This window comes from Osmerus mordax, chromosome 5 (genome assembly GCF_038355195.1).
Source record: "Osmerus mordax isolate fOsmMor3 chromosome 5, fOsmMor3.pri, whole genome shotgun sequence".
Lineage (NCBI taxonomy): Eukaryota > Metazoa > Chordata > Actinopteri > Osmeriformes > Osmeridae > Osmerus > Osmerus mordax.
In genome coordinates this window covers 2,188,859-2,212,337 of record NC_090054.1, presented here as the reverse complement: position 1 = coordinate 2,212,337, position 23,479 = coordinate 2,188,859, and the positions used below count along the sequence as shown (strand labels likewise).

General features: G+C 49.2%; 2 protein-coding genes across 2 annotated transcripts; one reads left to right on the top strand and one right to left on the bottom strand.

The window, feature by feature from the left end:
• Positions 1 to 229: 229 nt before the first annotated feature.
• On the bottom strand, positions 230 to 10,096 carry ddx21 (DEAD (Asp-Glu-Ala-Asp) box helicase 21). The gene is made up of 16 exons (XM_067235925.1): positions 9,939 to 10,096; positions 9,141 to 9,395; positions 8,792 to 8,971; positions 8,502 to 8,574; positions 8,196 to 8,374; positions 7,255 to 7,372; positions 6,804 to 6,989; positions 6,393 to 6,538; positions 3,657 to 3,806; positions 3,370 to 3,531; positions 3,149 to 3,268; positions 2,879 to 2,952; positions 2,604 to 2,763; positions 1,708 to 1,842; positions 1,520 to 1,564; positions 230 to 717 (listed from the first exon to the last, which is right to left on the bottom strand). The coding sequence occupies exons 1-16, from the start codon at positions 10,020 to 10,022 to the stop codon at positions 478 to 480; spliced, it is 2,307 nt and encodes a 768-aa protein (XP_067092026.1). The 5' UTR covers positions 10,023 to 10,096; the 3' UTR covers positions 230 to 477.
• A 144-nt stretch (positions 10,097 to 10,240) lies between these two features.
• On the top strand, positions 10,241 to 20,535 carry LOC136943384 (phosphatidylinositol 4-kinase type 2-alpha-like). The gene is made up of 9 exons (XM_067236671.1): positions 10,241 to 10,694; positions 12,912 to 13,112; positions 13,308 to 13,439; positions 17,780 to 17,933; positions 19,050 to 19,111; positions 19,312 to 19,411; positions 19,698 to 19,831; positions 19,989 to 20,048; positions 20,251 to 20,535. Exons 1-9 carry the CDS (start codon positions 10,347 to 10,349, stop codon positions 20,410 to 20,412), a joined length of 1,353 nt encoding a protein of 450 aa, XP_067092772.1. The 5' UTR covers positions 10,241 to 10,346; the 3' UTR covers positions 20,413 to 20,535.
• The last annotated feature ends 2,944 nt before the right edge of the window (positions 20,536 to 23,479 follow it).

Here is a 23,479-nt window from a genome sequence, read left to right as displayed (position 1 = left end):
AGTAACAGAATGCAACCGTCTGTGATCTGACGTAGATAGGTCGGGTTTTTTAGGTCAGAAGAGAAATGGTCCAACTCCACATTTCGGTGCGACAAAGTTTTCGCGCTTTGCACACGTTTTCAGGAACTCATTTCACACGAATATACTGTACTGAGAAGCAAATCATGGATTTTGCTTTAAAGGATCTTTAACTGGTTTAAAGTTTACATAGGATAAGCACAGAGAAGAATTCAGATCAGACTTATCTTTATTGTCAGGTTCCTCTCATTCAGAAGAATGGGCGATTACAGACATACTTAATGTATAAATATGCAATTGCAAGGCAATCAGCGTTTCTAAGATTCGGGGAGGTTCGTCCTAGAGAGAGATGTAACTGGAGAGTAACAGGCAGTTCCCCAAACGATAAAAAATGACTGCCATTGTCACAACGGCGAAACAGCGAATCTGATGAGTCCACAGTGGTTACGGGGGCGGGGTTTAGTAGTCAAAGGCACTGCTGAAGCTTCGTTTCTGTCCACCTCGCCAGTTGCCCCCACCACCACCTCCACTCCCATAACTGTTTCCACGGTTACCGCCCCTTCCTCCTCCACCGCCCCGGAACGAGCGTCCTCCGAAACCGCGGTCACCGCGTTCACCGCCCATCCTTGGTTTCTCCTCCAGCTCGGGCAGCTCCATGGCGATGGTGAGTTGCCAGCGGCGACCGTCCTGCCATGTGTCCTGGAGGGAGAATGGAGAGGGTGTAAGGTAGCCGTGACAACACCATACTTTAAAACTTCTGCAGCCTGTCATGGATGGCGTCCTGCCACCTAGATGAAGAGGCGTTGTTGTGTCACCTGAGACTGTAGCATCACTCTGCCATGTCTGACAGCCTAGCTAGCTACCGTAGCATCACTCTGCTGACAGCCTAGCTACCATAGCATCACTCTGCTATACCTGACAGCCACCGTAGCATCACTCTGCTATACCTGACAGCCTAGCTAGCCACCGTAGCATCACTCTGCTATACCTGACAGCCTGGCTAGCTACCTTAGCATCACTCCGCTATACCTGACAGCCTAGCTAGCTACCGTAGCATAACTCTGCTATACCTGAAAGCCTACCTACTGTAGCATCAGGCCAAGAGAGAAGGGGGCAGGCATTGAGGGATGTTCCATAACTTAACCCTTGTGCTGCCTTCGGGTCACATGACCCAAAGCTTCACAACGAACCATCGTTGTGTTGCGACAATTTTACCCAATACAAAAACAAATAAAAGCATTTTATTTTAACCTTCGCTATGTGGGGGGTCTGAGACAGCCCAATGGTTAAAAGAAAATGCTTTACTTTGTTTTTGTATGCGGTAAAGTTGTCGCAATACGTCGGTGGGTCACAATGACTGATGGGTCAGAATGACCTGAAGATAACACAAGGGTTAATCCCTGCCAGTCTGTCTTTCCAGACTCACCCCCTCTCTCAAGCTACAGCTAAACAATCACACTAATCAGTCAATACCAGGCTACCGGAGGGAGGGAGTACTGACCTGGACCTCCTTGACTTTGTCAGCAGGAACGTCGAAACACACCCCCTAGAGGAAAGAAACGGAACAGCATGAAACCACAGCATCTAAGATACTTTATCCACGAGTGTGCATGTAGCAACTGTGTATGAGATCATGTGTGAGTGAGTGTGTTTATTGACTCTGTATACCAGCAGTGTGTGAGCGCGTACCATTTTGCCCTTGACGAAGGTCATGCCGCGGAGGACGTTTTCGATCTCCTCGCCCAGCTGCTCCTTCAGACCCCGCCACGCGTAGCCAAGGCTGTGGATCTCCTGGGAGCAGCTCAGCTGCATGGTGGTGAAGCCCTACGGGGGGGGGGGGGGGGGGAAGGTTAGCAGGTAGAGGCTAGCAGGTGGAGGCTAGCAGGTAGAGGCTAGCAGGTAGAGGCTAGCAGGTGGAGGCTAGCAGGTAGAGGCTAGCAGGTAGAGCGTAGCAGGTAGAGGCTAGCAGGTAGAGGCTAGCAGGTAGAGGCTAGCAGGTAGAGGCTAGCAGGTAGAGGCTAGCAGGTAGAGGCTAGCAGGTAGAGGCTAGCAGGTAGAGGCTAGCAGGTAGAGGCTAACAGGTAGAGGCTAGCAGGTAGAGGCTAGCAGGTAGAGGCTAGCAGGTAGAGGCTAGCAGGTAGAGGCTAGCAGGTAGAGGCTAACAGGTAGAGGCTAGCAGGTAGAGGCTAGCAGGTAGAGGCTAGCAGGTAGAGGCTAGCAGGTAGAGGCTAGCAGGTAGAGGCTAGCAGGTAGAGGCTAGCAGGTAGAGGCTAACAGGTAGAGGCTAGCAGGTAGAGGCTAGCAGGTAGAGGCTAGCAGGTAGAGGCTAGCAGGTAGAGGCTAGCAGGTAGAGGCTAGCAGGTAGAGGCTAGCAGGTAGAGGCTAGCAGGTAGAGGCTAGCAGGTAGAGGCTAACAGGCAGAGGCTAGCAGGTAGAGGCTAGCAGGTAGAGGCTAGCAGGTAGAGGCTAACAGGCAGAGGCTAGCAGGTAGAGGCTAGCAGGCAGAGGGTAGCAGGTAGAGGGTAGCAGGTAGAGGGTAGCAGGTAGAGGGTAGCAGGCAGAGGCTAGCAGGTGGAGTGACTCACAGCGTCAGAGTTGAGCAGAGACCTCTGCTCCAGGGAGGTCGCTCCAGAGATGTGAGCGAGGGCAGCAGCCAGGGCGCTCACCGCCCCACGCTCCTCAATCAGCTTCTCTGCCGACGCGCGGAAATACTCAATGGCTGTTGTCGGCACAGAGTCCAGATACCTACACACAGACACACACACACACACGTCAGACCTTCTCTGGGTTCCAGACTAGACAACAGCATATTAGAAGTGGTTTTGTCGAGCTGTGGGTTTAGAAGTGGGGAGAAACACACCTGACAGCATCTTTACTGGACGACTTGATAATGTCATTGGCAGTAGGAACACCCACCCGTTTAAATGTGATTCCCTGTAAACAACCACACAGCAAGTTTATACATGGCGTCTGGTGTAAACAACAAACGTTTGTAGCATCGGGTGAAAACAACAACAATAGCATTCTTGGGTAAACCACAACAGACGTTGACGCAAAAACATCATCTTGGTTCAGAGCCTGGCGGCTGAGTGCCCAGGTTGCTAGGGAACGTGGGTGGGGTGGGACTCACAGCCTTGTGCTCTACGTGGCGTAGCTGGTCCTCCTCCTTCCGCTGGTAGAAGCAGATGCACACGCCTGTCCTGCCAGCCCTGCCCGTACGGCCGGACCTGTGGATGTACGACTCGACGTCCTGGAGGACACACACAGGCGTCAGTCAGCACCACGCGGCCAGCTACAGACATGCCTCCCCTCTCCCCCTCCCTCCCCTCTCCCCCTCCCCTCTCCCCTCACCTTGGGAGGAGAGCACTGCACCACCAGGTCCACCTCAGGGATGTCCAGGCCGCGGGCCGCTACGTTGGTGGCCACCAGCACCTCGAAGGAGCCGTTCCTGAAGCCCTTCAGCGTGATCTCTCGCTGCTTCTGCGGGATGTCTCCGTGCAGGGACTGGGCACTCTGCAAGCCCACCACACAGCGTCAGGACCGGACACGGACACACACGCTACTCAGGTGTGCGGTACGGTGTGCGATTGTTGCTCGTTTGGGGTGGTCATGGACAGGTCTGTGCGTGTGTGTGTTACCTGTTTGATGGAGGCGTTCAGGGAGAGTTCGTTGGCATCCTTCTTGGTCTCACAGAAGATGATGGTGCGCCCGTGACTCCCAGAATACACCTGGACCACGTCCCCGATGACGGCCGCTCGCTGGGACCAGTGACACGCGATGGCCATGTGCTGGACACACACACACACACAACAAGCAAGATAAACACACACGCAAGACACACACACAAGAAAAACCCACACACAAAAAGCAAGACACCTAGGGTTTCCCTATATGCAGTAACAGGTTGGTCTGGTGCACTTCTACAGAACCATTCTGGTGAGATTATATCTCCTGGTATTTAACTGAGAATTTCCTTTCATCTCGAGTTTACCAGGCAAGTTTATCAAGATTCTTGTAGTGCAACATCAGCCAGGTTTTACTGCCCTGTGACACAAAGTAAACATTTCTAAAAGCTCAACTTTTGGATCTGTACGGATGCCTATAAGCAATCACAACTCCTGCACAGTAGCCCATCAGGACGTAGCACAAATATCTGGAGCACGCCCATCCTCTGCTAAAAGATCAGTAAAAATACACGGTCATGCAAACCAGGTACAGTACAATAATCTTAATGAATTTGTCTGGTAAACAAAGGGGAGAGGCAGTTAGAACCGAAACTGTACTGTACTGTAGCTAGTGGTACGTGCCAGTGGAATGAGTGGTACATGCCAGTGGAGCTAGTGGTACATGCCAGTGGAGCTAGTGGTACATGCCAGTGGAGCTAGTGGTACGTGCCAGTGGAATGAGTGGTACGTGCCAGTGGAGCTAGTGGTACATGCCAGTGGAGCTAGTGGTACATGCCAGTGGAGCTAGTGGTACATGCCAGTGGAGCTAGTGGTACATGCCAGTGGAGCTAGTGGTACGTGCCAGTGGAATGAGTGGTACGTGCCAGTGGAATGAGTGGTACATGCCAGTGGAGCTAGTGGTACATGCCAGTGGAGCTAGTGGTACATGCCAGTGGAGCTAGTGGTACATGCCAGTGGAGCTAGTGGTACATGCCAGTGGAGCTAGTGGTACGTGCCAGTGGAGCTAGTGGTACATGCCAGTGGAGCTAGTGGTACATGCCAGTGGAGCTAGTGGTACGTGCCAGTGGAGCTAGTGGTACGTGCCAGTGGAGCTAGTGGTACGTGACAGTAGCTAGTGGTACATGCCAGTGCCTCCACTGGTACATGGCAGTTACTGTTCTGTTGATAGTGGTACGCAAGTGTCTCGTGGCAGTTGCATTGGGTGACTTGCAGCTTTTGTCTACCGTCATGTAGCCTAACTGCCCCGCGGCCATTTTAGAATAGAATTGTATGTGTGGCGGCCTGCGGAAACCCGTGGATGTCACGGCCGCTCATTGTTGGCTATAAGCCATAAAAGATCGAAAATCGTTTTCTGTCAAAATTGAGATTTTTTATGTTTTGTATAATTAACACCCTAAACTTCATTGTAATGTACAAAAAGTATATGATTACATATGAAAAACTATTAATTTCAACGGTTTTTGGACAAGATTTTCAAGGCCATGTCAAATCAAATGCTTAGTTTGCCTGCTCTTTTGAGTGCTGCAGCAGCCCATAACAACTGATCAATGAAATAACTTGCTGAGAAGTTATTAATGTAGTCTATACTTAAACTGACATTTACATTCACAACGTCATTACGAACAAAAGGATTTTCTCCCATATCATTTTTTGACACAGGTCGACTTTAAAATGATGTAACTTCAGTTGTGCTAAAGATATGAGTGATTTAAACAGATTTGTATCCAGGAGTTTGTAGTTTCCAATATGTATAATACCCAGAAAGTACATTTGCAATCATAGGGTGTCATTTATTGACAAGGTCCTTCATATGAAAATAATGAACTATTATTAACAACTATATTTACTCAGCGTATCGAAATGCAAATGTAGGCTACCTATATTGACTTCAGTTATTACAGTTAATGATATACGCCACTAGGAGGCGCTGATAACAACACAACGATGTGCATTACAGACGAGAGTCTACAATGGTGGCTCATGTGCACGCTTAAATTCAGTTACTTTGAGTAAAATAATTTGTTACTAATTCATTACGTGTGTACAAGTCTGCTTTGCATTAGTCACACCATTACACTATATGCAATATAATGTTTAAATCGACTACTTTGTATGGTGAGCTTGTATTGAGACATCAAAAGTAGGTTTGGAGTCTGTTAGCACGAACAGTTTACCTTTTTTTTTTTATTATAAAAGTTTATAGCCTGTTCTCCTATTCTAAAATGGCCGTGGGGCAGTTAAACGACAGTAAACAAAAGCTGCAAGAAACCCAATGCAACTGCCACGACACACTTGCGTACCACTATCAACAGAACAGTAACTGTCATGTACCAGTGGAGGCGCTGTCACGTACCACTCGCTACAGTACAGTACAGTACAGTTCAGTTTCGGTTCTAACCGCTACTGACAAGGGGAGACGGGTTCCTCCAGGTTACCCCTCCCTCGGACCCCACCCATGGGTGGTGGCAGGGTATGGCTCGTTTGGGCCACAGCCACACCAGGAACAACCAAGACATTTACAGAGCACAACAAGCCAACCTGTTCCATTATCATTCAGCCCTTCTGAACATCATGCTCTCCCTACTGACACCGTCTTTAGCCCCACGAGGGAATGGTTTAGCCCCCCAAAAATACTCTGCCGTCGCCACTGACCCCAACTGTCACCACCCCGTCCCCTCCTCCCCTCACCTCCACTGTGGTGGCAGCCTTCTGGGTCTTCTTGCCGATCAGGTCCACGTGTTCGTACTGGCCCCTCATGTAGCGCTTGGCCACCTCGTACACCCAGGGGGGGCAGGTAGCAGAGAACAGCAGGGTCTGGGGGTTGTCCTCCGAGTCTACACTCACACACACACACACACAGGAGGTGGTTAGACACACACACACACACACACAGACAGAACTGGCAACACCCACTCATAACTAGCTACACACAGTAATAACCAGTTACACACACAAATAACTAGCAACACACTCAAAACCAGCTTAACAGTGATAACTAGCTACACACATACTAATAACTAGCTAGACACACACATAGAATTACTATTAGGAAGACACAACCAAGCACTCAATCCTACACAGGGATGTGTCCACACACACCTTTCTTGTAGGAGACAGACAGGATCTCCTCCACCTGCTCAGCGAAGCCCATGTCCAGCATCTGGTCCACCTCGTCCAGCACCACATGCCGCAGCTGGGAGAGGTCCAGCTTGTTGTTCTGGAGGTGGTCCTTGATACGGCCAGGCGTGCCCACCAGGATGTCGATCCCGCTACGGATGGCATCCACTGGCAGGACGGACACACACATGGTTAGTGTATAAACACAAACGTATCATGAGATTGTAGGATGGTTCTAGCACAGTGATGGTCCTAGCTCCAGGATGGTCCTAGTTCATGGTAGTTCTAGAAACTTGTAGTCCTCGTTTCAGAAGGTCCTAACTACAAACTGTTCTCGCTCCCAGCACCAGAAGGTTCCATCTCCAGAGGGTTTCAGCTGTAACTATTGTAGCTCCAGACGTATCCAGCTGTGGGGGTGCTAAGAGGAACTCACGCTGGGGCATGTAGGAGCTGCCTCCGTAGAAGCAGGTCAGCGACAGCTTCTTGGTGACGTCCTTGAAGTCCTTGGCCACTTGGATGGCCAGCTCTCTGGTGGGGGTCAGCACCAGCACCTGACAGACAGGGAAGGATGGAGGGATGAGAGGAGGACAGGGAGAGGTGGAGGGATGAGAGGAGGACAGGGAAGGATGGAGGGATGAGAGGAGGACAGGGAAGGATGGAGGGATGAGAGGAGGACAGGGAGAGGTGGAGGGATGAGAGGAGGACAGGGAGAGGTGGAGGGATGAGAGGAGGACAGGGAGAGGTGGAGGGATGAGAGGAGGACAGGGAGAGGTGGAGGGATGAGAGGAGGACAGGGAGAGGTGGAGGGATGAGAGGAGGACAGGGAGAGGTGGAGGGATGAGAGGAGGACAGGGAGAGGTGGAGGGATGAGAGGAGGACAGGGAGAGATGGAGGGATGAGAGGAGGACAGGGAGAGGTGGAGGGATGAGAGGAGGACAGGGAGAGGTGGAGGGATGAGAGGAGGACAGGGAAGGATGGAGGGATGAGAGGAGGACAGGGAGAGGTGGAGGGATGAGAGGAGGACAGGGAGAGATGGAGGGATGAGAGGAGGACAGAGAGAGATGGAGGGATGAGAGGAGGACAGGGAGAGATGGAGGGATGAGAGGACGACCGGGAGAGATGGAGGGATGAGAGGACGACCGGGAGAGATGGAGGGATGAGAGGAGGACAGGGAGAGATGGATAAGTAGATGAGAGAGCGAAGGAGACACAGAGGATGAACAGACGAGAGAAAGACACGGATAGATGGATGGATGAGATAAAGACAGATCAACGACTGAGCGGGCGTGTCGTCCACAAACTGTGCGTCCGTCTGTGACCGTCCGGTATGTGCTCGTGTAACGGTGATGCGTGTGTTAGTGTGGCGTGTGTGTACCTTGGGGGCTCTTCCTCGGCTCTTGTCTTCAGGGTCAGCCTGCAGTTTCTCCACCAGGGGCACGGCGAAGGAGAACGTCTTCCCTGTTCCCGTGCGAGCCTGACCCACCACATCCTTCCCGTCGTACACAGAGTTGAAGGTCTTGGCCTGGATGTCAAACAGGTATTTCACCCCGCGCGCTGCCACGACAATGGACACAGGTGGGAGAGAGTCAAAGGGGCTCAAAGCCAGCAGGGGGGCGAGACAGCATCCTAGACAGGGAATCTTCCAGAGTGTGGAAAATGTTCAGTGGAAGTGAGGAGTTACCTTGCAGCAGCTTGATGGTCTGAGGGGAGATTCTGAAGTTGGAGAAGGCTCCTTCTTTCTGTTCTGGTGTCTCCTGAGAGGAGACAGAGACAAAACGATATCAGTTCGGATCTTCCGGCGGAGCACTGCATCAACGTTCCACAATACCAGCCATGGTTCCTGAGAGAAACCCGCCCCAGACAGTCTAACCTGTCAGTCTTGTGTTGTGGTGCCATCATGGCTGGCTGCATCACACTGAAAACATTCGTTTGGTTAACCGTTTGGTGTTGTTGACCATCTCCCCTGCTCACCGTATCTTTCTCGTTATCGGAGTCCTCCTCGCTGGACTGGGCCGGGGTCAGGGCCGGGGTCATGGTAGGGGTCACCAAGGTGGAATGTCCGTTAGTCAGGGGGGTCATAGGTGAGATTCCGTTGACCTCTTGCTCCTTTTCAACTGATGCTCTCTTCTTCTCCTTCTTCCTCTTCTTCTTCTGAGGGGACGGAAGGATGGACAGGGTGGGGAAACAGCACATACTTAATATTAGTCACAACAGTTTCACACCGTTTGTGTTTTCATAGATCTAGTACATTCTAAACTCAAATCCTGCCAGAGCTCAGAGCTAGTCTGCCATCTAGTGGTGAGCGCTAGGGTTGCCATACCTCTATTTTCTCTGCTTTGCTGATCTCTTCGATGGAATGAGTGGAGATTGTTTCCAAAGGTGATTCGACACTGTTGCCATTCGTGTCGATTGATGGGTCCGCGTGCCCGTTAGCTTGGTCTGCCTTGTCTCTCTTCTTCTTCTTCTTCTTGGGCGGTGGAGGTTCGCATTCTTCCACTTCCTCCTCCACAGGATGAGCATCCTCCAACTTAATCTTTTTCAGTTTCTTCTCCTTGTTTTTCTTCTCCTTTAGTTTCTGTAGATCATACATACTGTTAGCTCAACGGTCAAAACAACGTATGTGCTAACAATCTGAGCACACGTTACGCCCTCATCTCGTTGAAATATACATTTTAAAGACAGCATGAGCTATTGCACTGTTGGCCCTAAACCAGCTGGAAGCTACGTCATCAAACTGCGCTACAGCACTGATCTAACGTGTTGTGTATACACGTGTCTGCAGGATTATGTCGGTCGCGATGATTTAAAGATCGGCTTTACAACACATGGGTATCGGATAGCAGCGCATGTGATCTGTAGTGTCTCATAGCTAAACAGCCGACATAAACCACTTTAAATTACAGTGTACGTAGGCTTAGTACCCACAGTGAATATGTAATATGTTGCCAAGATAACTATTACCCCAAGCAAGGCTTGCTACCTTACTGTATGTGTGTAAACATCGCAATACTAGCTAGGAACACAGGGCCACATGTTTAGTGGACAAACATGGAGGCATGCCGTGGCATATTAGCCAGCATTTTCAGCCCTGGCTGCATGCGAGTCATAATTTACTTACTTTGGGTGTCTTGCTCTCCTCTGTAGAGTCGGTTTCCTCCACCATGGCTACGTCTTCGGTTTGAGAGATTATCTTTGACGGCATCTTCCTTGTTGGATTCCCTATCTCGTGGACACAAGCGATCTCCACGGGCACGCGTAGAAAAAGGACCGAGAATAAGTGACGTAAAACACTTGCACCATTACAGGGGGCGGTATCCCGAGAAGGCAGGCAAACGCACCAATAGCTGGCCTTTATTGAGAGTGGGCTGGGTTGTATGCGGAAGATGACTCCTGTTTGTTTGAAATCAGAGCAGAGCGCTGATAACGGCATTGAAGCGGAACCAAAAGAGCAACACAGCTGTCCGCGACACCGTGGCCGCTGCCCGTCTTTCCACCGAACAAGCTTAGTTTCCCATCCCGTCTTGGAATGGATGAAACAAGCCCTCTGGTGTCCCCTCTCCAGCAGTCTGCCGACTACAGCCGTTGCCAGAACGAAGCGACAAGTCCGCGGGGGAACTACGGAGGTAACGCCACCACACCGGGATCTGTGGTTCGCGTGTCCGGAGGGAGTCCCGGACTCAACCGAGAAAGACAGCCCCTTCTGGAACGGGACAGGAGCAGCCATCCCCGGGACCCACACAGAAACGAATTCCCGGATGACCCGGAGTTCAGGGAGATAGTAGAGAAGGCAGAGCAGGCCATCGAGGAGGAGATCTTCCCGGAGCGGATCTATCAGGGCTCCAGCGGGAGCTACTTTGTCAAAGACAGCCAAGGGGTGAGAGTCGCGGGGCCTTTGGTTTACTATCTGCTCGTTGAGTGGTTTGTCATCATCCTACATAACGTGACTCATTCTATGCTTAATCACACTCTCCACAAGTCTTACCACTGTTTAAACCTAAAGATGCTGTCTACATACTCCCTCTCTCCATCACTCCCTTCCTCCCCCCATCCCCCTCTCCATCCCTCCCTTCCTCCCCCCATCCCCCTCCCTCTCTCCATCCCTCCCTTCCTCCCCCCATCCCCCTCTCCATCCCTCCCTTCCTCCCCCCATCCCCCTCCCTCTCTCCATCACTCCCTTCCTATCTCTATCCATCCCTCTCTTCCTCCCTCTTTCCATCCCTCTCTCCAACATTCCCCTCCCTCGCTCGCTCCCGTCCTCCCCCTGTTGCTGAACTGACAGACTCATCAGCCCTGTGTCTCAATATAGAACCTCAGAGAATGATGTCATGAGTTCACCTGCTTGTGACTCCCCAGTATCTCTGGTAGCTACTGATGTAACAACATCTCTACTGATGTAACAGTATATCTGGTAGCTACTGATGCAACAGTATATCTGGTAGCTACTGATGGAACAACATCTCTACTGATGTAACAATATATCTGGTAGCTACTGATGGAACAGTATATCTGGTAGCTACTGATGGAACAGTATATCTGGTAGCTACTGATGGAACAGTATATCTGATAGCTACTGGTGTAACAGCATCTCTACTGGCGTTGTAACAGCATCTCTGGTAGCTGTTGATGTAACAGCATCTCTGGTAGCTGCTGATGTAACAGCATCTCTGGTAGCTGCTGATGTAACATCATCTCTGGTAGGTGCTGTTGTAACATCATCTCTGGTAGCTGCTGGTGTAACAGCATCTCTGGTAGCTGCTGGTGTAGCAGCATCTCTGGTAGCTGCTGGTGTAGCAGCATCTCTGGTAGCTGCTGGTGTAGCAGCATCTCTGGTAGCTGCTGGTGTAGCAGCATCTCTGGTAGCTGCTGATGTAACAGCATCTCTGGTAGCTGCTGATATAACAGCATCTCTGGTAGCTGCTGGTGTAACAGCATCTCTGGTAGCTGCTGATGTAACAGCATCTCTGGTAGCTGCTGATATAACAGCATCTCTGGTAGCTGCTGATGTAACAGCATCTCTGGTAGCTGCTGGTGTAGCAGCATCTCTGGTAGCTGCTGATGTAACAGCATCTCTGGTAGCTGCTGATATAACAGCATCTCTGGTAGCTGCTGGTGTAGCAGCATCTCTGGTAGCTGCTGATATAACAGCATCTCTGGTAGCTGCTGGTGTAGCAGCATCTCTGGTAGCTGCTGATGTAGCAGCATCTCTGGTAGCTGCTGGTGTAACAGCATCTCTGGTAGCTGCTGATGTAACAGCATCTCTGGTAGCTGCTGGTGTAGCAGCATCTCTGGTAGCTGCTGGTGTAGCAGCATCTCTGGTAGCTGCTGGTGTATGGCATGTGTGTGTGCATGTGTACACGTGTGTACATTGTCTGAATTCCTGACACGACTGTGACAGTTCTCACAGACCTGTGACAAGTGAACACGTTTACCCTTTCAATTCATGTGTGTAGTGTGTGTGTATGTGTGTCTGTGTGTGATAATGGCTTAACACTGGAAAGGTCATGCGCTGGCGATCTTCAAATAAAAATAGCCACATCTAACCAGGCCCCTCTCTTTGTGAAAAATATATTTGTATTCATTTACACACAAACCCAATAAACACACTTATGAAATTGGAGATGGAGCTATCACGGTTCCTAGATGTAACCTTGTTACAGGGCCCCAGTCCTGCAGGCACACTGCAACCCCCCCCTACCCCCCAGTCATGTGAGGTGACTCTAGATAATCAGATTGACATAAATGAGTTGCAAAACGAATCCAATTCCATCTGGTTCGTTTCACAGTCTCTCTGTGTTCCATGAATCACCCTCTGACTGCAGGGCTCAGAATGTAGTATAGCGCTGCTATGATGTCACTTCCTGGCTGTGACTGGCCGCCTCGCATGGCTAATGACTGCTGCATCGATTGAGGTGGAGGTTGTCCCTAGCAACAGGCTCGGAACTCCTCCCTGGTTAAAACTTTGTCGAACGACGGAATCCCGAGAGCGTTTGAATAGGGAACGTTTGGAAGGAATGCCAGCATTTATCCGCTTGTACTTGTAGAAATATCCTACCAACTTGTATTTGTTGCTATGTGTGTGTGTATTCTTCAGAAGATCATCGGGGTGTTCAAGCCGAAGAACGAGGAGCCGTACGGCCAGCTGAACCCCAAGTGGACCAAGTGGCTCCAGAAGCTGTGCTGCCCCTGCTGCTTTGGACGGGACTGCCTGGTGCTGAACCAGGGCTACCTGTCTGAGGCCGGGGCCAGCCTGGTGGACCAGAGGCTGGAGCTCAACATCGTCCCCAGGACCAGGGTAGGACACTCTCTCTCTCTCTCTCTCTCTCTCTCTCTCTCTCTCTCTCTCTCTCTCTCTCTCTCTCTCTCTCTCTCTCTCTCTCTCTCTAACACACACACATATACATGCTGTCTCTAACACACACACAAACCCACCCACACACCGACTCTCTTTCTAACACTCTCTCCCCTCCCCCCTCCCTCTCTCCTCCAGGTAGTGTACCTGGCCAGTGACACGTTTAACTACAACGCCATAGACAGGGTGAAGTCCAGAGGCAAGAGGCTGGCCCTGGAGAAGGTGCCCAAAGTGGGCCAACGCTTCCACCGGATAGGCCTTCCTCCGAAGGTAACCTGGTCCTTCACACCTCAACACATCCATATCCCTCAACACTGTCATATCCATATCCCTCAACACTGTCACATCCATATCCCTCAACACTGTCACATCCATATCCCTCAACACTGTCACATCCATATCCCTCAACACTGTCACATCCATATCCCTCAACACTGTCACATCCATATCCCTCAACACTGTCACATCCATATCCCTCAACACTGTCACATCCATATCCCTCAACACTGTCACATCTATATCCCTTACACTGTCACATCCATATCCCTTACACTGTCACATCCGTATCCCTCAACACTGTCACATCCGTATCCCTCAACACTGTCACATCCATATCCCTCAACACTGTCACATCCATATCCCTCAACACTGTCACATCCATATCCCTCAACACTGTCACATCCATATCCCTTACACTGTCACATCTGTATCCCTCAACACTGTCACATCCATATCCCTCAACACTGTCACATCCATATCCCTCAACACTGTCACATCCATATCCCTCAACACTGTCACATCCATATCCCTTACACTGTCACATCCATATCCCTTACACCGTCACATCCATATCCCTCAACACTGTCACATCCATATCCCTCAACACTGTCACATCCATATCCCTTACACTGTCACATCAATATCCCTTACACTGTCACATCCATATCCCTCAACACTGTCACATCCATATCCCTCAACACTGTCACATCCATATCCCTCAACACTATCACATCCATATCCCTTACACTGTCACATCCATATCCCTCAACACTGTCACATCCATATCCCTCAACACTGTCACATCCATATCCCTCAACACTATCACATCCATATCCCTTACACTGTCACATCCATATCCCAAGAGGTGGCACCACAGGTCCAAAAGTGGTGGGGTAAAATTTGTGACATATACGCAAATATATCGCTAGCTAATAATGTCATGTAAGCTAGCTTTCTAGTTAACATGTAGTAGCTAAAAATGCATACTACTCTGCATGATCATTTTATTGTGATAGGGAAACGTTGAGGAGTTTGACATAGTTAGACTACCTTGTTTCTTTCCAATACAATCAATGTTTTCGGTAACCATCTGCACTGACTAGTTTTTAATAGTTTTTGCTCGATAGCGTTAGCAGCAATGAGTTGTTGAGAGGGGTGGTGATGCTCTGACCCTGGGCCTGGGTTGGCTGTTGCTAGGAGATCACTGTGACTGACAGGTGCATTCAATTGTTGCAGTCAGCGTTTGAAGTAGTGCATTATAGCAGAGCCTGTTTAAGGAGGCTCCCTATTAAGCCCCATTGTACCGAATTTGGTTGCAGTTCCACCAGTTCCACTGGGGGTGATCGCGAGTGCATGTTGAATGAGAGTCTATGGAGCTAAACGGCTACATTTGTCTCTTTCGCCTGATTTTCGTTGAGAAATCTTAGATTTGATTGTAGTTTTTGCATGTTCAACATGGATTATAGGTCGAAGGCAGTATCTCTGGTCGTACGATGTGTATGACGTCATTGACATTTTAAAAGGCTTTTTAGAACAGAAAGGCGACTTTTACACCCAGCTGTGTGTATTTTTTTTGCCTCCCCTTTCGAATTCAGAATTCTAATTAAAAAACAAATAATTATATCCTGAGAAAAGTGGATTTTGAGGGGTATAGCTCCATAGACCTCCATTCATTCTGCACTCTCTCATATTCATTCATTCATTGTTCCCAATATGATAATGAGAGGAGGCCAGTAGGCATGGAAACTGTTCAGACATTGCAATCAATCCAGAGCCATAGATTCAATCTAGCTAACGCCTGGGACACACTGGCTGCTAAGCGCCCTGAAGCGCTGCGAAGCGCCACAGTCGGCTACGAATGGGTGTGTGCTGTGGGGCAAACAAGTTCATGTAGGACTAGGCTACTTCTCATCTTCGATGATTAACTTTGAGTCGTCAATCTACCCACATTTCTCAGTTGGTTTGTGATGTAGCCTATGGGTGTCAGTCTCTTCTGCTTGATTGGGGGATGACAGATCGTCTATCTCGTTAGCCCACAACTAACGTAGTCAAATCTTAATAACATGTTTGTTTATCCAAATGACATATATGGTGAATTAAATTTTCCTTTTCAACGAGGTCGGCCAGCCTGGTCAAGTCTCTGTCAATTGCTCTGTCATTTACATGTACGTCGTCCATGACAGCAAGGATGATGTAAGGCTAACATAATCAAATACAATGCGTTGAAAACGATTAGCCAATGGTGTGTCAAATACCGCCTACCTATTTTTGATTGACACATCTCATTAACATATTGATATGAAGAAATACAGGAATTAGTGAATTAATGAATTAATAAATAACTGAATAAATAATGTTTATTATTATAATAATTGTTTATTATTAATGTTTATTGTATGCACCTTCCTGCCAAAGCAAATTCCTTGTCTGTGCAAACTTTCATGGCGAATAAATCCCTTTCTGATTCTGATTCTGATAACTGAATGAATGAATACAGAAATGCAAAAATCAATAAATATATGAATATAAAAATATAGAAATATTAGTGTTAAAGTGAACCAATTATCTATAATCTTTTTAACATTTTCCTAACTCAAAAAAATTCCTTACATTACTTAGGTTTAAATGGATGTATGTAGTCATTATATTTATGTCTAAATGCATGGATGTGGACATTTATTTATTCATTCATTCATTTCTAAATATGGCAGGTTTAGTCCTCCATGCTGGCGATCTGCATTTCCCTCAACACTATCACATCCATGTCACTTTCACTCAACACTCTCATACTGTCATCCCCACCCAGCTACCTGTTAGGCACCATGCTGTTCATGTGATGTATGTTACTGTGTGATTATGAAGGTCAAGGCATGTGAATGTCTGCTTGTATATATAAGTATATTTGTAGTTGATGTTTACATGTTATTCTTCTTCTCTTGTATAGCCCATGTATAACCCCTTTTTACATAATTAAATAACCAATTAAAACAAACTGATCTGAAAAATGAGCACTTGAACAGACATCAGCGTGATAAGAACTACCTAAAATGAAAGAAACCATCTTTGGGGAAAAAATTATTAGACGTGCGCTTAGATTTTTTTGTTTGGCTCGTGTCCCATTCGCTAACTTGGAGGGGGCGGGACTTATGATCTATGCTGCTGCCAGACACCAGGGGGCGGGACTTACGACCTATGCTGCTGCCAGACACCAGGGGGCGGGACTTACGACCTATGCTGCTGCCAAGACACCAGGGGGCGGGACTTACGACCTATGCTGCTGCCAGACACCAGGGGGCGGGACTTATGACCTATGCTGCTGCCAGACACCAGGGGGCGGGACTTACGACCTATGCTGCTGCCAGACACCAGGGGGCGGGACTTACGACCTATGCTGCTGCCAGACACCAGGGGGCGGGACTTCATTCTTTTTACAGTCTGTGGTATCCAACTGCAGCCATTTAGAACAAATACCAGGACAATCACAAACCAAAGTTATCACACATTTCCTTTTGAACATTACTTTCATCTGGTCTCAAATATACATAATGACAACCAGCAATGTAGATATAAATTGCTAATCTGACCATCCACCTGAAGTTATTCAGTTAGCCAAATCTGTCCATAGAGTCCATAGGAAATGTACTTCCTCAAAACGCGCTAAGTGTATCAGCCGTGTCATCTTTCATATTGTGATTCTTCTCAGACATCATCAGGGCCCCGTTCCAATACTCACCCTCCTCCTTAGTGATCCTAGATCCATGACATCATCAGGGCCTCATTCCAATACTCACCCTCCTCCTTAGTGATCCTAGATCCATGACATCATCAGGGCCCCATTCCAATACTCACCCTCCTCCTTAGTGATCCTAGATCCATGACATCATCAGGGCCCCATTCCAATACTCACCCTCCTCTGTTTTCCTAGACGTTATCTCTCTGGTATGATTAGTTAGGCCTGTGCTCCTGTTTTCCTTGACGTTATCTCTCTGGTGTGCTTAGTTAGGCCTGTGCTCCTCTGTTTTCCTAGATGTTATCTCTCTGGTTTGATTAGTTAGGCCTGTGCTCCTGTTTTCCTAGACGTTATCTCTCTGGTATGATTAGTTAGGCCTGTGCTCCTCTGTTTTCCTAGATGTTATCTCTTTGGTGTGAAGTTAGGCCTGTGTTCCTCTGCACCCTATCACCACACTGCACACCATATCAGGGTGGAAGAAGGGAGGGCACAAGGAAAGAAAAAAGATGAGAGAAAGAAAGCCATATTTGTGTCGTATAAATGACACTGTGCATGCAAATTCCAGACGTGTTTCCTAAATCCTCACTGTCTTGTTGGTCAGGTTGGGTCCTTCCAGTTGTTCGTGGAAGGGTACAAAGACGCAGACTATTGGCTGAGGAGGTTTGAGGCGGAGCCCCTGCCGGAGAACACCAATCGGCAGCTGCAGCTCCAGTTCGAGCGTTTGGTGGTCCTCGATTACATCATCAGGAACACCGGTGGGTCACATGCTCCTCTCCACCAATCGGACAGGGTGCAACAACCTAGAACAGGAAGTCTTAAAGGTCCCATGACATGAAATGTTCACTTTAGGAGGTTATTTAACATGTTCTATTTGTTAAATAACAAATAATAATAATAATTGTTGATCTATTTGGTTTGGTGCATCTGCAGTGTGGGAGTCAGGTGGCTGAGTGGTTAGGGAATCGAGATAGTAATCAGAAGGTTGCCGGTTTGATTCCCGGCCGTGCTATTATGTTGTGTCCTTGGGCAAGGCACTTCACCCTACTTGCCTCGGGGGAATGTCCATGCACTTACTGTAAGTCGCTCTCTATAAGAGCGTCTGCTAAATGACTAAATGTAAATGTTAACATTAATATGAGTTCCCCTACCATGCCTTTGGTTCCCCAGTGGCTAGAAATTTCGATAGGTGTAAACCAAGCCCTGGGTATTCTTCTCTGACTTTGAGGAAATGAAAGTTGAAACGCTCGGTTTGGAAAATGCTGGTTTTATGACGTCATAAGAGCGAAGGTTACCTCCCCTTTTCTCTGCTTTGCCCGAACAGAGAATTTGGCCCACCAATGAGAAAATGAGCTACAACCGTGCAAGCACGATATTGTTTTTTCCTCGAGACATAATGGCTTGCAAATGACCGAAGCATGGCAGCTAGCCCTGCCTCTTTCTTCCTCACAGCATTTAAAGCTACAGACACAGAAACAGCACGTCCTGAGGAAAGCTCATTGTTGGAACGGCTCGTAGTGCCTGTAATTCTGCACCAAGGCTGAATTTCGGGAAAGAAACTTCAGTTACAGTATTAGGGGACCACTAAGGCCTATATAAAAGCATCCAAAAACAGCATGTCATGGATCTTTAAGGATTCCAGTCGTACAATCCTCGGGGATGCATGAGACAGCCAAGCTAATGGATGTTAATGACTGCTAACTAGCTAGTATGGCTAATATGCTCACTGATTCATATCATTGAGGCTAGGACTGACCCTTATGGCTTAGGTACGATGTTGGGGTGCTTGGGCCTGCGTGCGCCTTTACAGGAAGTTGGTGCTGTGTGCGTCTTGACAGGAAGTGACTGTGTCATGTTGTTTTTTGTGCTTGCAGACAGAGGGAATGACAACTGGCTGATCAAGTACGACTACCCCATAGACACCGGGGGCAACAGGGTGAGAGATACTGTGTGGTACACCCAGCCACACAACCTGCTCACTTCAGATTAGAACTGGGTCTCCATCTTCTGGAGCTGACCTGGGTTAAACCAGGCCAGAACCAGGCCAGAACCAGGCCAGCTCCCTTCACATGACATGAACAGTTAGTTTGAATATAAATCCAAACTGACTGAACCATGTCCTAACCTTGTGTGCAGGAGACAGACTGGGTGGTAGTTAAAGAGCCCATCATCAAACTGGCAGCCATTGACAACGGCCTGGCCTTCCCCCTCAAACACCCTGACTCCTGGAGGGCCTGTGAGTACACACACACACACACACACAGTCTCTCTCACAAGCACAAACACCCTGACTTCTGGAGGGCCTGTGAGTACACACACACACAGCCTCTCACATGCACACACACACACACACAGCTTCTCACACACACAAACACCCTGACTCCTGGAGAGCCTGTGATTACACACACACACACACACAGCCTCTCACACACACAAACACCCTGAATCCTGGAGGGCCTGTGAGTACACACACACACACTCAGACTCCCTGTGGTGATGGGTGCGGTCCTGTTTGTTCCCAGACCCGTTCTACTGGGCGTGGCTGTCGCAGGCCAAGGTGCCCTTCTCCCAGGAGATCCAGGAGATGGTGCTGCCCAAACTCAACGACCCCAACTTCATCAAGGACCTGGAGGAGGACCTCTACGAGCTCTTCAAGGTGAGCGTGCTCTGGGCCACGCAGGGGGAACAACACTGGCTGGCTTTGATGTACGATTTGACTCGTTTTGTACAAGTACATCAAGCCTACGAACCCATTTTTTGCGTCATAACAATTGAAATAGTGTGTGTGTGTGTCTGTGTGTGCACTCGCACAGAAGGACCCAGGCTTCGACAGGGGTCAGTTCCATAAACAGATCTCTGTAATGAGAGGGCAGGTGAGTCACCTCTACACTCCTGACAGGGCTGACTTCCCCAGGTGTATGTGGGTGTGTGTGGGTGTGCATTTATTTGTGTGTTTGTGTGGGTGTGTGTGTACATGCCTGACTATATGTGTGTATATGTTTGTGTGTGACTGTGTGTGTGCATTATGTATGTGTGTGTGTATGTTTGTGTGTGACTATGTGTGTGTGTTCCCAGATCCTGAACCTGACCCAGGCCATGAAGGAGGGGAAGACGCCCCTGCAGCTGGTGCAGATGCCCCCCGTCACCGTGGAGACAGCCCGGGCCCCCCAGAGAGCCAGCTCTGAGTCCTACACACAGAGCTTCCAGAGCAGAAGACCCTTCTTCTCCTGGTGGTAGAGGAGGGGGAGGAGGAGGAGGAAGAGGAGGGGGAGGAGGAGGAGAGGGATGACTGACTGCAGACTGTGTGGTGCGCTGGGTCCTAGAGGCCCTGTTGACTCTCATCACACGCTAAAGTGGGGAAGGGAGAGAGAAAGAGAGGGAGGTGAGGATGGGAGAGAAAAAGAGAGGGAGGTGAGGAAGGGAGAGAGAAAGAGAGGGAGGTGAGGAAGGGAGAGAGAAAGAGAGGGAGGTGAGGAAGGGAGAGAGAAAGAGAGGGAGGTGAGGAAGGGAGAGAGAAAGAGAGGGAGGTGAGGAAGGGAGAGAGAAAGAGAGGGAGGTGAGGATGGGAGAGAGAAAGAGAGAGAGGTGAGGATGGGAGAGAGAAAGAGAGGGACGTGAGGAAGGGAGAGGGAAAGAGAGGGAGGTTAGGATGGGAGAGAGAAAGAGAGGGAGATGAGGAAGGGAGAGAGAAAGAGAGGGAGGTGAGGAAGGGAGAGAGAAAGAGAGGGAGGTGAGGAAGGGAGAGAGAAAGAGAGGGAGGTGAGGATGGGAGAGAGAAAGAGAGGGAGGTGAGGATGGAAACTAAATCAGGAGATGGAGGAGTGGAGAGGAAGACAAGATGAATGTGAAGGAGAAGGAGTGAGTGAACAAAGATGAAGGGAAGAAGAGATGGATGCAAGTGGCTGAGATGGAACAAGGGAGGGAGGGAGGAGAACGAGAGAGGAGGACCAATAGAGAGAGAGAGTTTAGAGACCTCACTTTCACTTGTAAATGAATGTATTCATGCTTTTGAATTTGATCAGTTTTCTTTATCTTCACATGAGGCTGAGCTAACTCTGCACTTTAAAAATAAATTATTTGTTGGATTCGGTCAAAAATGTTATGTGAAGTGCTTCCACAAAACTGTTGAGTTGTTCAAAGGACACTTGGTACTTGTTAAATTACTGCAAAACACAGCAATGTGAAACCACTTGACAAAGTGTTTTTTAAGTCAATCCAGTCAATCCTGTGCTGTGCTGGTGTCGAGTAGGCAGGGGATGTTGGTGTTCTGGAAAAGTCTTGTTAAGACCCCAAACTGTGAAGCAGGGCCCCGTGTTGACTAGGCTTCATTCACTATGTCGGTTCCGATTCTTCGTAGGTTATGTAGCACTGGCTGTCAGTGAGTCAACTCACCAAGGCTTCTTTCCTCATTGAAATGATCAGGTCAAACCTGTGACTAAAAGTGCTCAGAAAACTGACCCCTTTCTTTGCCCCAAACACTAAACCTGCATCCCAACGCTTTGCCAAGCTAGCATCATTCCAGCCACGGCTAATCCTGAATGATGTCGACACTGAAACGTTTACTTTGGGCTAGGCTACTGTTGGAACAAGTGCCTGTGGTCGGGGCATGTGCATGTTTTACACCCTCTACTGTTCAGACTGAGCACCTGCTGAGTGTGTCATTTACCCCACATCTCCGAGTATACGCATTGATCTGATTCCTGTTGTTACTTTTGATTCAAGTCGCGAGGAGGGTCTGTTAGTCGTGCCTGTTAGTCATGCCTGTCTGAGCTAACGCAGAGATGACAGGATAGAAAACGGCTCTTGAGCCGGGAATCACCACGGTCTGTTGACATGACAACATGACTGTCTTTACAAACTGTCATGTCACTTTATTTTGTAATCCATTTTTACCATTGTATCGCACTAACAAATATTTCTACTAAGGTATTGCTTTGGCAGTGCCCTGTACATGATTGGAATGTGTTGGGGGGAAAAAGTATGTAGCCTATGAAATGCAATAAAGATGTACAGTATATGATCCCACTGTTCTCTTGGTCCGTCCTTGTTAAAAGCAAGTCCACTGGCATGTCTGGAACAACTGACCTGGTCCAGAGTGTGTTCTCACACCTGCTCCTGGTCCAGAGTGTGTTCTCTCACACCTGCTCCTGGTCCAGAGTGTGTTCTCACACCTGCTCCTGGTCCAGAGTGTGTTCTCACACCTGCTCCTGGTCCAGAGTGTGTTCTCTCACACCTGCTCCTGGTCCAGAGTGTGTTCTCTCACCTGCTCCTGGTCCAGAGTGTGTTCTCACACCTGCTCCTGGTCCAGAGTGTGTTCTCTCACCTGCTCCTGGTCCAGAGTGTGTTCTCTCACCTGCTCCTGGTCCAGAGTGTGTTCTCACACCTGCTCCTGGTCCAGAGTGTGTTCTCTCACACCTGCTCCTGGTCCAGAGTGTGTTCTCTCACCTGCTCCTGGTCCAGAGTGTGTTCTCACACCTGCTCCTGGTTCAGAGTGTGTTCTCTCACACCTGCTCCTGGTCCAGAGTGTGTTCTCACACCTGCTCCTGGTCCAGAGTGTGTTCTCTCACCTGCTCCTGGTCCAGAGTGTGTTCTCACACCTGCTCCTGGTTCAGAGTGTGTTCTCTCACACCTGCTCCTGGTCCAGAGTGTGTTCTCACACCTGCTCCTGGTTCAGAGTGTGTTCTCACACCTGCTCCTGGTCCAGAGTGTGTTCTCTCACCTGCTCCTGGTCCAGAGTGTGTTCTCTCACACCTGCTCCTGGTCCAGAGTGTGTTCTCTCACACCTGCTCCTGGTCCAGAGTGTGTTCTCTCACACCTGCTCCTGGTCCAGAGTGTGTTCTCACACACCTGCTCCTGGTCCAGAGTGTGTTCTCTCACACCTGCTCCTGGTCCAGAGTGTGTTCTCTCACACCTGCTCCTGGTCCAGAGTGTGTTCTCTCACCTGCTCCTGGTCCAGAGTGTGTTCTCACACCTGCTCCTGGTCCAGAGTGTGTTCTCTCACACCTGCTCCTGGTCCAGAGTGTGTTCTCTCACCTGCTCCTGGTCCAGAGTGTGTTCTCTCACCTGCTCCTGGTCCAGAGTGTGTTCTCACACCTGCTCCTGGTCCAGAGTGTGTTCTCTCACACCTGCTCCTGGTCCAGAGTGTGTTCTCTCACACCTGCTCCTGGTCCAGAGTGTGTTCTCACACCTGCTCCTGGTCCAGAGTGTGTTCTCACACCTGCTCCTGGTCCAGAGTGTGTTCTCTCACCTGCTCCTGGTCCAGAGTGTGTTCTCACACCTGCTCCTGGTCCAGAGTGTGTTCTCT

What these genes read in the sequence shown, in the direction of transcription:
- ddx21 (XM_067235925.1), bottom strand. Translation starts at nt 10,022, where the DNA reads ATGCCGTCAAAGATAATCTCTCAAACCGAAGACGTAGCCATGGTGGAG. An exon ending in GACCATCAAGCTGCTGCAAG is followed by an intron (nt 8,375 to 8,501) that starts GTAACTCCTCAC and finishes TTGTCGTGGCAG; the next exon opens with CGCGCGGGGTGAAATACCTG. An exon ending in CAGCTCCTACATGCCCCAGC is followed by an intron (nt 6,990 to 7,254) that starts GTGAGTTCCTCT and finishes CCGTCCTGCCAG; the next exon opens with TGGATGCCATCCGTAGCGGG.
- LOC136943384 (XM_067236671.1), top strand. Translation starts at nt 10,347, where the DNA reads ATGGATGAAACAAGCCCTCTGGTGTCCCCTCTCCAGCAGTCTGCCGAC. An exon ending in TTACATCATCAGGAACACCG is followed by an intron (nt 17,934 to 19,049) that starts GTGGGTCACATG and finishes TTGTGCTTGCAG; the next exon opens with ACAGAGGGAATGACAACTGG. An exon ending in CCCTGACTCCTGGAGGGCCT is followed by an intron (nt 19,412 to 19,697) that starts GTGAGTACACAC and finishes GTTTGTTCCCAG; the next exon opens with ACCCGTTCTACTGGGCGTGG.